The sequence below is a fragment of the Echeneis naucrates genome, chromosome 4, assembly GCF_900963305.1.
Source record: "Echeneis naucrates chromosome 4, fEcheNa1.1, whole genome shotgun sequence".
NCBI classification, from domain to species: domain Eukaryota; kingdom Metazoa; phylum Chordata; class Actinopteri; order Carangiformes; family Echeneidae; genus Echeneis; species Echeneis naucrates.
The window spans coordinates 12,658,764-12,671,455 of NC_042514.1; the positions used below are offsets into that span (position 1 = coordinate 12,658,764).

The following is a 12,692-nucleotide window of genomic DNA, read 5'->3' on the forward strand; positions in this document are numbered from 1 at the left end:
ATCACAGTATTCGCGGCTCGTTTGTTTTCCAGAGAGCAGAAAAGGAGCAATACAATCAGAGGAGGAGAGTTGTACAATAAAAATGCAAATGAAAATAAATAAATAAATAAATTAAAAAAAAAAAAATTGTAATTGCAACTACATGAACATGATAAAGTCTTGCTTCCTGATTATTCTGTGTTATTTTGAGTTGGTCAAGGTGAATGTGTTTGGTAAATTTTGGTTTCTGAGCCAGTACTATTTTTGAGGGATTGTTGAAATTATGGATACTGCTGTCATTAGTCTTTATGCACTGACCCACATCCAATGAGTAAATACCAGAGAAAAGACAACAGCGGTAAGAAAAACAACCATGCATTTCACCTGTCAAATCTATAGTATCAATATTTTTTAAACACACACACAAAGAATGAATGAATAAAGGATAAATAGATAGTGCTGCCAAAAGCGGGCCTTTACTTACTCAGTAACTTTCATGGAACACAGGACTCTTGATTTTCAGTAGTTCAGTTTTTGTATTAAGACTTAGAGGAATTAATATCAAATATTGCTTATTCTTAGCAGTTGGTTGTCATAGAAAAGCTGGTAAGAGTATTTTGAATTAGATTATTGTAACATGCATTTTCAGTATTTTGCCTTAATTTCCTTATTTGTCCAATCATTTTCTGTGATTTTACCAAATCAGACATATAAACCTGATGCACACATTCAAAAAGGATGTGCATTGCTCATTGTATTGATGTCAGATTTAAAATGACCCAACCACTAAGAGAAAGTACACATACAAGGGGAAACAAAAGTAAACATACCCTGTATTTCTCCCCATGAGTGGAGTAGGCAATGAGATGAGTGACCTTAGTGCTGAAGTCTTTTCGGATGGTACCACCCATGTGATGTACCAGATTCACCAAGTTCTTCTGCAAAGACAATAAAAACACCATATAAAATTATGACTAAGGGCAAATACAAAGTAGACTGAAGGTTTCAGTCTGCCATTAATGAAACCAACTTCACTGTACTATGCCTTGAAAAGTATTCTATTGCAACACAGTAAGACTTACATACTATGCTAAAGTTTCTTGCAAAAGTTAATGTGCTCACCATTTCCCCTTTGTTCCTGAATCCAGTGAAACACAGCGACACATTAAGCATGGTGGTTGAATACAGAGGACGACATGAAAACTGTAGAGGCTGTAGGGAAGGCAAAGTGGAATGGAAATACAAGTACAAAACAGTTAACAGTTGACACTGCAAAAACAGCATTTTAATTGAAATTTTCTGAATCCTGCTCTCTGAAAGCCCATAATAATAATAATAATAATAATAATAATAATAATAACGACAACAACAACAACAACGCCATTCAGTCATTCTCCCAAGGCAGCTTAACTACTGATTAACATCTGTAGTCAACAACAGCAATCTCAGATATCCACTGATTTTTAAAAACCAATAAAATAAAAGGCTTCTTTGATTTGCCCCATCTGAAACCAATCAACATCTTTTCCATGACCACAGGACGTGTCTTCCAACATGGCTGTTCAAGAAATGAGAAGCTACTCACTGCATCAGTTAGGGTTAAATAACTTGTTGCCAGCTGAAACATAATCATCCATGTAGTAATTATCCAATGGGAGGTCTTACCCATTCGCTTTGTTAAATCTAGGTGGTGACTTTTTTTTTTTTTTTTTTTTTGGGGGGGGGGGGGGGGGGGGGGGCTCAGTATGTCTCAGTCAGTGGATGACTTACTTCTTCCTTTGCAGCACAGTAAAGAACAACTGGAGGCCCAACAATGCGATTGTCCCGTTTGTAGAGGTAGGTATAGTCAGCAGAATCAAAGTCTGTGAGGACAAATACTGTCTCGAAATCAGTATTCTCTTCATCCCCAAATTCCTGTGCGTTGTCTGCCATTATGCACGGCGTGTTGATATCCTGTATTTAGAAGAATCACAATGCAGTAAGTATGCATTGGAACACCATAAAAATAGGATTCATCTGCAAATTACCAAAGAGGCTTGTTATTCTTGTTAGTAAGGCCCTTGGACATTGGTAGTTTATTAGTACATTTCCAAAGTAATTGGTAAGATGTATAAAATTGAGTTTATAGTTTTGCATTTTCTGACTGTTACGAAAAGACCAAAAATCATATTTGCTAGTCATTATGTTCAAACATTCATACCATGACTCAAAATTGCTTTATCTTTCATTTGAAATATTGCATTAGGCAGGTCCTTGGATAGGTTTGATATACCGTCACCTCAATTAGTCATTATGCTATTGACATAAGGAGAATGACAATTTCAGTCTCCATTTTGATCTTGAATTTACATTTTGTTACAGTTATTGAAAAACCAAAAGACACCGAGCAGAAAAAAAGTGCTGAATCAAGAAATAACTTTCAATATTTCAAGGAAAACCTTTTGCATGACTGTAAACAAAATATTTGCCTTCAACAGCTTATTATTGGTTGAGTCGAAAGCAAACAGATGTGTACAAGTTGTTTTCAGAAAAAAGCCATCAAAACAGTTTTACAGTAATACAACCATGAATGATTTAAAATAGACAATTTGGCCCATTGGCTGTTTTTCAATACTTTCACTGAAAACTTTAACTGTTATTTTGTGAAAAATGTCCAAAAAGTCAATGTGGCATGGTCAATGCTACAGATAGCTTTAATCCATCAAAATAGTTGAAGACTGCAATGCACAGTCATTCACTCTTACACTTCCAGTAGACAATCTTTTCCCCTCTCTCTCTGTACCATACAGCAGAAAAGCAATTGCTCAGAGCTGCGTGAAAACAATCAGTTCAGCCTTCTCAGATGATTAAATGTATTACTCTGAATCAGAGGAAGCTTGTTTGAAACGATGGCTGTGATCCCAAGGAGCAAAAATGTAAACCCAAACTAGGTATTAAACTGCTTATGTTCATAAGAGGTAAAATCACTCATGCAACCTTAAAACATGGCCATAAAGCCAAGTACATCAGACAAAGACAGAGGAGGTGGTGAGGAATCGTTCAAGTGACACACAGAGTTAGAAACCACATTTGTTATTAGTGTTAGGATCCACATTACTTCGAGTGAACACCTAAAAGTAGTATTTCAACATAGTTCAACATTTTGGAGAATACACTTGTTTGCTTTTTTTTTTATATAAAGAGGAGATGAACACACTTGTTTGTTGAATTCAGAACTGGTCAATGTTTGTATAGCCCAGCTGAATATAAGGACCCAAGAGATAGGGGAACTGAATGTTCAATCTTCGATCTGTCAAAAATACAAGGAAAACAACACATCTACAAGAATGACCATATTCAATCTTATTTGAGAGTCTACAGCTACAGCTAGAGACTTTGTGAGGCTGCACAAAGACGAAAAGATCCAGGCATAGTTGAAATATGTCACATGACAAGTAGGACTTTGACATGCTGGTGACATGAGATGACATTTTGGGGGATGGTCGGAGTTCATGATCCATAATATGTATACAATTTTACAATAATGTATTGCCATCATTGTTGAGATATTTCAATCTGGACCAAAATGATGCATTAACCAAATGCTAATATCTTGTTAGAGTTGATGTTTTTAGCATTTGAGACTGCAACTTTAAGAACAAATCATGGCAATCTACACTTATACTGTGAAAACTGAACCTAAGTTGTGGCCAGAAGACTGCATTGTTGTGGGTCAAGACATAATCCAGATGCCACACATTTATCAACATTCATTTTCATATAGAAATTAAACTAGCACACTACTGATAGGGCATGGTTAAGCTTTGGAGGTTTAATATGTGCTGTATATTAATGTATATTAACTGTATGTTAAGTTAACACCATCCTGACATTAGCTCTGAAAAGACACGAGACTGTTAACTTTTCATTTCACTCTCAAAGAATGCAAAGTTACATATTTCACAAAGTCATAAACTCTTTCTTTAACAAAGTTTGACACTCTAAAAACCACAGCTTTTTCGATGCTTTGCATTATGCTTATAGGCCTGTCTGATGAAATCCTTTGAATGTAAATGGCTTTTTGTAGAATTGCTTGCGACTAACCTTCACATTAACTACTGAAAATTGATGGTTCTAAATGCCATAATTTAGCTTTTAATATTACTCTTCAGTCTATGATGTTTTATTGACATGAGTGCAAATTTCAGTTAAAGATGATTCAGATGTCAAGTATCACATTAGTTATAATCAAACATTCACCCCCAAATCAATTCCATATCAGTGAGTTGGCCATGCACAATAATGAAATGAGTGCCCACTGTGAATTAAGAGTCATGCAGCAGTTCCCAAAGTTCCCATCAAAGTGTCAAGCAGTCAGACAAAGGCAGACACTGTACTGTACCATATTGACTATAGATTTTATCATCATTTTCTCCTCAGCACCCGCCTCGCCTTCTCTTATCTTTACCACTGGTACCTCCATTACTTTGATAGCCTGTAAAAACCAAGCAGCAGGAAGTGGATGTTAAACACTGGCATTTAAAATCAGGATAACAGAACAAAAGGGGAAGGGACAGAAGATTGAGAGAGAATGAGGAAAAGAGACAGAAGTAAAGAGATTGCCAGTAACAAATTCATACAAAATAATCTCACATGAAGACAAGGAGAATGGCTGGCTTTGGGGATAAAGAAAGGAGGTGGGTAGGAGATGGGTGGGGCCTGTGTCCTTGCGAAGTATAAAGACGGTGACTTCAAACAACTATCAGGCTCCAGAGGGGGTAGACTGAGGAGAAGAAGTTTCCCTCAAAAATTAATAGAAAAGTTCAAAGCCGTCGGGAAGGAGGAGAAAAGGAAAAGAACAGGACAAAAAGGGAAGGCGACATGAGGAAATAGTGGTTGGGTGGGGTGGGGGCTCTCTTTCTGTGGTTTGACAGAGCAATGCTGGTGGGCGGTCAGGCAGACAATCGGGAGCGCTCTGATGGAGCTGTCGGGCAGATGTCTTTGGATGTGGCTGCACTGCAGATTGGCAGGGAGAAATAGATGATTTAAGCAGGAAGCTTTCAGAAGTGACAGGCCTCAGGAGACCTGTGAAGGAAGTCGTTCTAGCAGCACTTAGTCTGCTGCCACACCTCCAAATCACCTTCACATGGTTATACTCAAAGACGCAATATTAGATGCTGCTGACACAAGACACAAACAGACACTGATAGACATGCCCCCCCCCCACCCCCTCTGTTTAACTGTCCTTAAGCAAAATACAAACTTTTAAGTATAGCACCTGCTTAATAATAAAGAAAACATTGAAAGATCACTTTCTACAAAATTGATCCATTCAGCACATGCAAACACTTCACAAAAAACCCTCTAAGCTGTGTAAAACAAGGCAGTGAGCTCACATTTGCTGTTAGACTAAAATGATAGCCAGGAATAGTTGGAGAGTGGTTGTGATAATAAGGACACCAGCCTCAGCCAGTAGCTGTTTAAAAAGGTATCACAAGTCGCTCATTTCTCTGCACAAGCTAGATTCATAAACTCCAGGTTCTGAGGGTTCTGCGGGCTGCCAACTATTAGTGCCAGACCCACCCCCTGTATCAGTATGCCTAATCATCCTAAAGAATGAGAGGTCAAAGTATGAGCGCTCAAAATTCTCACCTTTACATACATTTTGACTATGTTCGCAAATTAATAAATAAAGTTGTTTTTCCTGGCACATCAAATAGTACATGATTAAAAAAACAAAAAGAAGAACAGAATCACACATTATACAAGGGCATAAAATAATAATAATAATAATAATAATAATAATGATAATAATAATAATAATAATAATTAAAAAAAAAATCACAACTTAACATGTATAATGTCTATACCAAAAAGACAAACTGAAAGAAGCGAAAGAGTCAGCTGTTACATCATTAATAGCAATGAGTAGTAAAAGTAACCGTAGTAGATGTCATGATAACAATAAGGCTAAAACTGATCATTTATCTGCTAAATATTTTCTTTATTTAGAATTTGGACTATAAAAGATGTGGTTCTGCCATCAAACGCAGGGGTTGATTTATTCAACTGTTTTCCATTACAATGAATACTAATTCAGAGAATATTCTTTTTCTGATAAGAATACAGAGATAGTTAGCGAACCAGACTGTGATGCAACAGCCAATTAAAAAGCCAAACATGGTTCAGCAATGTGTGTATGGGATAGGCATACCATTCAAAACAGATGAAACAACATCTACCAGCCAATCAGTGACACCTACCCTTGACAGCAATATGTTGATGACAACTTTAAAATAAATCAAACTCAATATAAGTATGCATCTTGATTCCTAACTAAGACATCAGTTAGGCATTTTAATGTTCTTTTTCATGTCAACACAGCTGTGTTTCTCATCTGATGCAATGTGTAGTGAAAATCCCAACGCTCAGCCTAATCCTGGCAAATTCATCTATTAAAACTGTCAGAACGCTGCAATCTGCCGACAGTTACAACCAGAAAATATTGTTGAGCAAAACAGTTTCCGTGTCTTTCTTCAAATCGATAAAGTATACATGTTGAGTCAGATAGTGGAGACATGCCACCTTAATAGAAAACAGTGCACCACAGTTTACCTTTGGGGTTAACAGAAGAATAATGTACCTGTAGTGCTTTGACCAGTGCTCCATTTCTGCATGCTTCTCCCACAAGAACAACTCTAGTCTCCACTTTTGGCAGCATATCTGAAAAAATCGACAGGGACAGAATGAACAAGGAGTAAGAAGAAAAAAAAAAAGAATGACATAAATAGACACACAATCAAAAGAAAATTAGAGAAAAGACAGATAAAAGCATTCGTCTCCGGAGAATGATGCAAGCGTTTTTCATTTTGATCAATAGTCGATTCTTTTGAGGGGAAATAGCCAAATTGGTGACTAAAGAAACAGTTGAATTGTTTTTCTCCATGGACAAAAAGCTGATATTGTTGCATAATATATCTGAGAGGTAAAGTTTGTAGGAGCAACTCACTGAAGAAGTCAGATACAACATGGCTGTCACTTGTAATATATATTTAAATTGGTAACACAGCTAGTCTGAGAAAATAAGAGGAGAAATTCCTGTAACTAGCCGTTTAACTAAGTGTGCATATATAAAAAACTATTTGCCAACATCAATAGTTAATATAAAATATGGCAATAGCACAAAATTCTTTCTGCATAAAATGAACACGCTATTGTCACAATGGTGCAAACACTTTCAAGGAAAATAAAATATTTTTTATTTTATCTTTGCTAGAGTCTTTTCCATCATCTGATTGGACTTCAGGAACAATGGGAGAAATCTAAGTAAGTTATAACATCAGTTTTTACTGGGCTTGGTAGGCATTTATCATTCATTCACTGAGTTTGTTTTGCACAACTGAGCCGCTGAGACTATGTCAGGTCCACCTAGCTAAAACAAGTACAACATGGAGCCCAGTGCAGACCATTATACTGAGCTCCACCTGTGCAAATAATCCATGAAAATTCTCAACAGCACACACTAACAAAACTGACACAAGCTAAACCAAAAACAACAAAGAGAGTGAAAACTATTTTAACAAAAGCTGAAGACTGAAATTTTTCGCTATTTGATTTTCATTGTCTTGATGTACCAAATAAACTCCAGGACACACTGCGAAATTCAAGGCATGTTTTACAGTGCCAACCACTTTTAGAAATGCAAATGTTGCTGACTGGCTGGCTGACAAGGTGACATACTTAGTTAAACAGCTAGTTACAGGAATTTCTCCTCTTATTTTCTCAGACTAGCTGTGTTACCAATTTAAATTTCTTTACTTTTTACACCCCTTTACAAATTTATTCCACCTAAAAATAGCACATAGCAAATACTTTGGAAAACCTGACTTGAAGAGAATCACTTGTGTAAAAAACACAAAAGTTGGGCTTTTTCTCTGCAGGTACAGCTCTATGTTGACTGACTCAAATGAGCTTGCAACTTTCTCTCTCTGAGTGATCATTTAACAAATGAACAAAGCTAAACCACAGCATGCTCATCTTCAACTTACATGTAAATTGAACTAATTCTGTTGTTTTTCAAGCGTTATAGACGAATTTGTTTATTGAACAGCTTTATTGGAACCTGTGTAATATCAAAATACTGAATATGTGAGCAGAGAGATTATGAGAGAAGTCCAACCCAACCATGAAACCAGCCCACGTGAAATAGAATACAGATAGCCTGAAAGAGGGCAGAGGCCATATACTAGGTTTCAACTTGCTCTCGTTTCAGGTATAAGTGCACCATTTTTCTAAAGCTTTTTGGTATCTATAGAATTGCTGCCTGTTACTTTTTTCATTCTGTGTTATACATACTAGTGAGTACTACACAGAAATTGAGGGTCACATATGGTTTATATATCAGCATACTAATTTTAACAGTAGCATATTGGACAGTTAAAGATGTAGAGAAAAAGAAAGTCGTAGAGAACAAAAACACAGGGACTCTGCAGACTGACCTTCCCCATCTTCACATGCCATCCCCAGAAAAACATGGTCCTTGGTGGTCTCTCCAATCCTTGAATCGTAGACTGAAGAATCCACCAACAGACTTCGAGCTGTCCCCAAAGTCACAATGCTGCTGTCAGCCATGACAGGAACTTAAGGAAGCACCAAACTGTCCAAACTATCAAAAGTTACAGGAATGAACTGAGAGCAACACAGAGGGACAACACAGTGAGGCAGACTAGAGGGAGGAAGAAAGTATAGCAAAAAGAAGGAGAGGACAAGGGTGACAACTGTCAAAATAAAGGCAAGAGACAACACTTGGCATGTCTTCAAACACAAATACTGCATAAGCATGGCAATTCAACTCAAGAGAAAGCAACACATTTGTAAAATGTGATAACTTTCGTAAAACTGGGCGAGGTGGAAATTTTACACTCAAACTTTAAATTTGTTAGGTTGCTTGTATGACAGTTGCGATCCATCCTCTACAAAACTTAACGAAACAGAGCAGTTAATCTAAAACAAAAACCACAGTAACTTTACTGGTTGGGGCTAAATCGTATTCAGGACAAAACGCAAAGAAAGAGGAGTGTCCTTCCAACCTAGAAAAGCCTTTTAGATTAGTATATATACGATATGATATAACGTTACTATTCTGTTTTCGTGTTCTGCTACATAACATTAAAGTAAAATGTTATTGTCAAATACAGAAAAGGCCAACAACGCCTTACCTTCTTTCTCCGAACTCCCTTTACCGGTCTTCAGCAGAACTTACTAACGTATTTAGCAACGTTAGATACTATGGTTATTAAAAAAAATACTCAATGTATAGAGTATACCTTACTCACCGACTGTCTCGGTCTCCCGTACTAAAAAGAAAAAACTAAATAACAGCAGAAAGGGATTGTTTCGGGGCCAAACCGGCAGCTGGACCAATTCAACAAGGTCACTTGCTAACTTAGCTAGCTGTCGAGCTAGTAAGTTAACAACACAATGAAGGATTCGTCGTACTTCCTCTTCGGCCCAAAGAATTCACAAAATGCCAAACATGTCTCCGTTAAATCTCACGTCTGGTATCAATGCATGTTGTCCTTTCTGTGCGAAAACAGTCCAAGTGCTCAAAATGCAGCTGCTTTAGTCTCACTGAAGCTAACAACTTCATAGTATTACCGACAGAGTGTCAGCCTGCTGTTAGAGCGCAATTCAAAAAGCAAGGAAAACAAGGGAGCCGCGCGCTGATTGGTCGGCAGTGACATAACGTCACGGCTTCCGCTGAGCGAGAGCGCTGATTGGTCTGTTCATTCAAATCACGATGCGCAGTGTTTGCTCTGCCTCGACTTGAGGCCTTCAGGTACGATGGGAAATATTTTATATTGTAATTATTTACTTCATTTTAATTTTGTAGTAAGTAGTAGTTACATTTCCTTCAACTACGTGTATGCCTCTACACCTTTATACTTTTACATTCCCAGAGTTAGTTTGAGATAACGACAAGCAGTAAATTAAAACAACAATATAACATGAGATCAAAAGTACCCTTTATTGATCAGTTAAAAAAATAAGCTAGACAAAAGAAAAGGGGAGGAACCAATAACATAATAATGTTTATAATGTGTGGATATATATATATGCTCTGTACACCATACGTTGTATACACCTCCTAAAGACACACAGTGTGTAGCATGTATAAAGTGACTGGTGTCTGTGGATTAGGTGGAGAGTTAGTTTCGGCAGTTGCAAAGTCTGACTGCAGTTGGAATGAATGACCTGCTGCAGCACTTCCTCTTGCAGGGGGGGTGGAGCAGTCTGCTGCTGAAAGAGCTGCTAAGGGTCCTGAAGCGGGTTAGGGTGAGTGGAGTTGTCCATGGTGGTCATTAGATCTAACTCAGCTGACCCAGTTTGTTCAGCCTCTTTCTGTCTCTCTCAGTGCAGCAGACACAGCATAGAAAAGTGCAGATGCCACCACAGTGTTGTCAAAGGTTCCCAACAGTTTCCTGCACACACCAAAGGCAAGTGAAGACAATTTTGGCCCTACATGTGCAGGACGTTGACGTTGAAAGGCAGTGTTGTAAGTTCCAATGGACATTTGAATTTTTGTTTTCCAAGGAATGTGAAAAAGAGGTGCATCCAGCACTGCCAACCCAGCGTTTTTAATTCATGTGACTACACACAGAGATAATGTTCATCATACGCACTGATACTAACCTCGTGGAGTGGATGCAGTTTTAGATATAGCATGGCCCATGCCCATTAAATTACACTTTCTTTGTAATTGTTATCATAAAAAGTAGTCCATGGCCTCATGCTGAAATATTAGAGCATCCATTCCATGCACACAAGAAACAGAAATCCTCATGGAGCAAAGTTTAATGTAGAATATGTTCAAACAGAAAACAAAATCATTCTAAATTAAAATTAATAACGGTGAAGTGAAAATTAGCATTAGAAAAAGAAACACTAAAAAACATTAGCAGCTGTATTTGTTGTAAATAATAAACAAAGGACTGGTAGTTTATTGTACACAGTGCAGTGGATAATAAGAGGCAGAGGGTTACAGTTATGTTTGCAGTCATTGCTGTGCCTGTGGGAGACACAGGCCTATGGCATTTTCTATGGGGAGGATGGAGCTGGCCTGGTGTGCAAGCTGTTGTGGATCTTCACAACTTGAGGGAAAAAGCTGTTGTAAAGCTTGGAAGAAGAGGCCCTGAAGCTTCAACACCTCCTGACAGATGTTAGGAGAACAAAGAAGCTCCGCATGGAGTTTGTCCCAATGCTGAGAGCTTCAGGGGGTCACTGTGCTATTTAGGTAGGTGCAGATATGAGGTAAGAGGTATTGAGAAATTTTGTTTGTTGTAAGGCCTTACACAACAAAACCTTGGAGTAACCCTAAAAGACAAAGCTGCAGCTGGTCTGCTTTTGGTTTCCTTAGATGTAAAGGCACTGGACAAAGGAAGTCCACCTTTGTCCACCATTGGAATTACCCAGTTTGGGATCAATAAAGGAAACCCACACAGGCAAGGGGAGAATATAAAAACTCCTCACAGAAAGGCCCTAGGCTGGGAACCAAACCCACAACCTTCTTATTGTTAGCGCAACAGCGCTAACCAGTATGCTGCCATGCTGCCCATGGACACAGTTTTCTGGAACAAAATTTAGTGTCAATATTAAATATATTTAATTAAAGAAACAAGAAAATATCAAAATAATGCTGAACCTATTTAATCTTAATACTGGGCCCAATTCCTCAGCTAGTGTAGCTGCACAGTGATGCAACAAATGGCTCAAGTTTGAAGAATGGACTTCATCTTTTTGTGCCTGTGAAGGCACTGACATTATCAAGAGAAATAGAGCAAGTTGTTTTATTGCACAAACACACAAAAGACAAAGACTCATGATGCAATCAGGTTCATACAAAGTTTAAAAAGTCACAAAGTGGCCCTTCAGGAAGCAGCATGTTGTCTGCAGGATACTCAAGTCATTTCCTTCCAGCTACACCTTTGCTTTTTTTCTTCTACACCGACTTGTGAAATCTTTAGTATGCGTATCATATTCCTGGGATTGTTAGAAAGCTCCTCCAGTCATCTTATTGACACATACACAGCCATTCGCTGTCCGTCTCTCTATATTCAGCCATCAGGAGGTTGACTGTGCGGAACAAAGCTTTGTCTAGACCACATCTCCCTTCTATCCAAGTCTGTCCTCCCTACACATCTTCAAAGTTTTATATTTCTAGCTGAGTCCTCTGCTCTTTGATGCTCAGTCACCAAATGAACAGCAATATACACACAATACACACAAAGGGAAAAGCAAGGCCACACATTCTTGAGAGAGCAAGACCACCACACAGGCATAAATCACCAGGTTAAACTCTTTTACCAATTCCCTTATTTTTGCTGAAAAGTTGTGTGCTATTTTTTATCCGATACAATCAAAATAGAAAATATCAATTTAAGAATGTTTCTCTTATATCTTTCATTGTGTGTTGCATCGTCATCAGGGCAATTCAATACATGTCGAATGTGTGAAAAGTGAAAGAAATTTGCTCACCTTTCACAAAGTCCAAACAGAAATCTCAAATGTATTAATAATCAGTAAAATAATGTAGTAATGTAATGTAATGACAATGTCCCTTTCATAACAAAAGACAGAAGATAGGTGAAGTCTTGATCAGAATTGCAGTATAATGGAGGGGCAGTTTTATTTTTCGATGTCTGGTAACATTTATTTTGAGTGCTTCTCACATTCAG

The 12,692-nt window shown here is 37.8% G+C and overlaps 1 protein-coding gene across 3 annotated transcripts in view; it reads right to left on the minus strand.

Moving 5' to 3' along the window:
* ect2 (epithelial cell transforming 2) overlaps positions 1–9,600 on the minus strand; it is a 37,649-nt gene extending 28,049 nt beyond the window's left edge. For 2 of the 3 annotated variants that reach the window (XM_029499800.1, XM_029499799.1), the window contains exons 1-7: positions 9,294–9,600; positions 8,457–8,683; positions 6,602–6,681; positions 4,361–4,453; positions 1,750–1,932; positions 1,102–1,191; positions 810–917 (exon numbers count right to left, since the gene is read on the minus strand). In XM_029499800.1, coding sequence (XP_029355660.1) covers positions 810–917; positions 1,102–1,191; positions 1,750–1,932; positions 4,361–4,453; positions 6,602–6,681; positions 8,457–8,589 — 687 coding nt within the window. In that variant the 5' untranslated portion in view covers positions 8,590–8,683; positions 9,294–9,600. The remainder of the gene's footprint in view (positions 1–809; positions 918–1,101; positions 1,192–1,749; positions 1,933–4,360; positions 4,454–6,601; positions 6,682–8,456; positions 8,684–9,293) is intronic. The other variant, XM_029499801.1, reaches the window with a different exon arrangement.
* Positions 9,601–12,692: the final 3,092 nt, after the last annotated feature.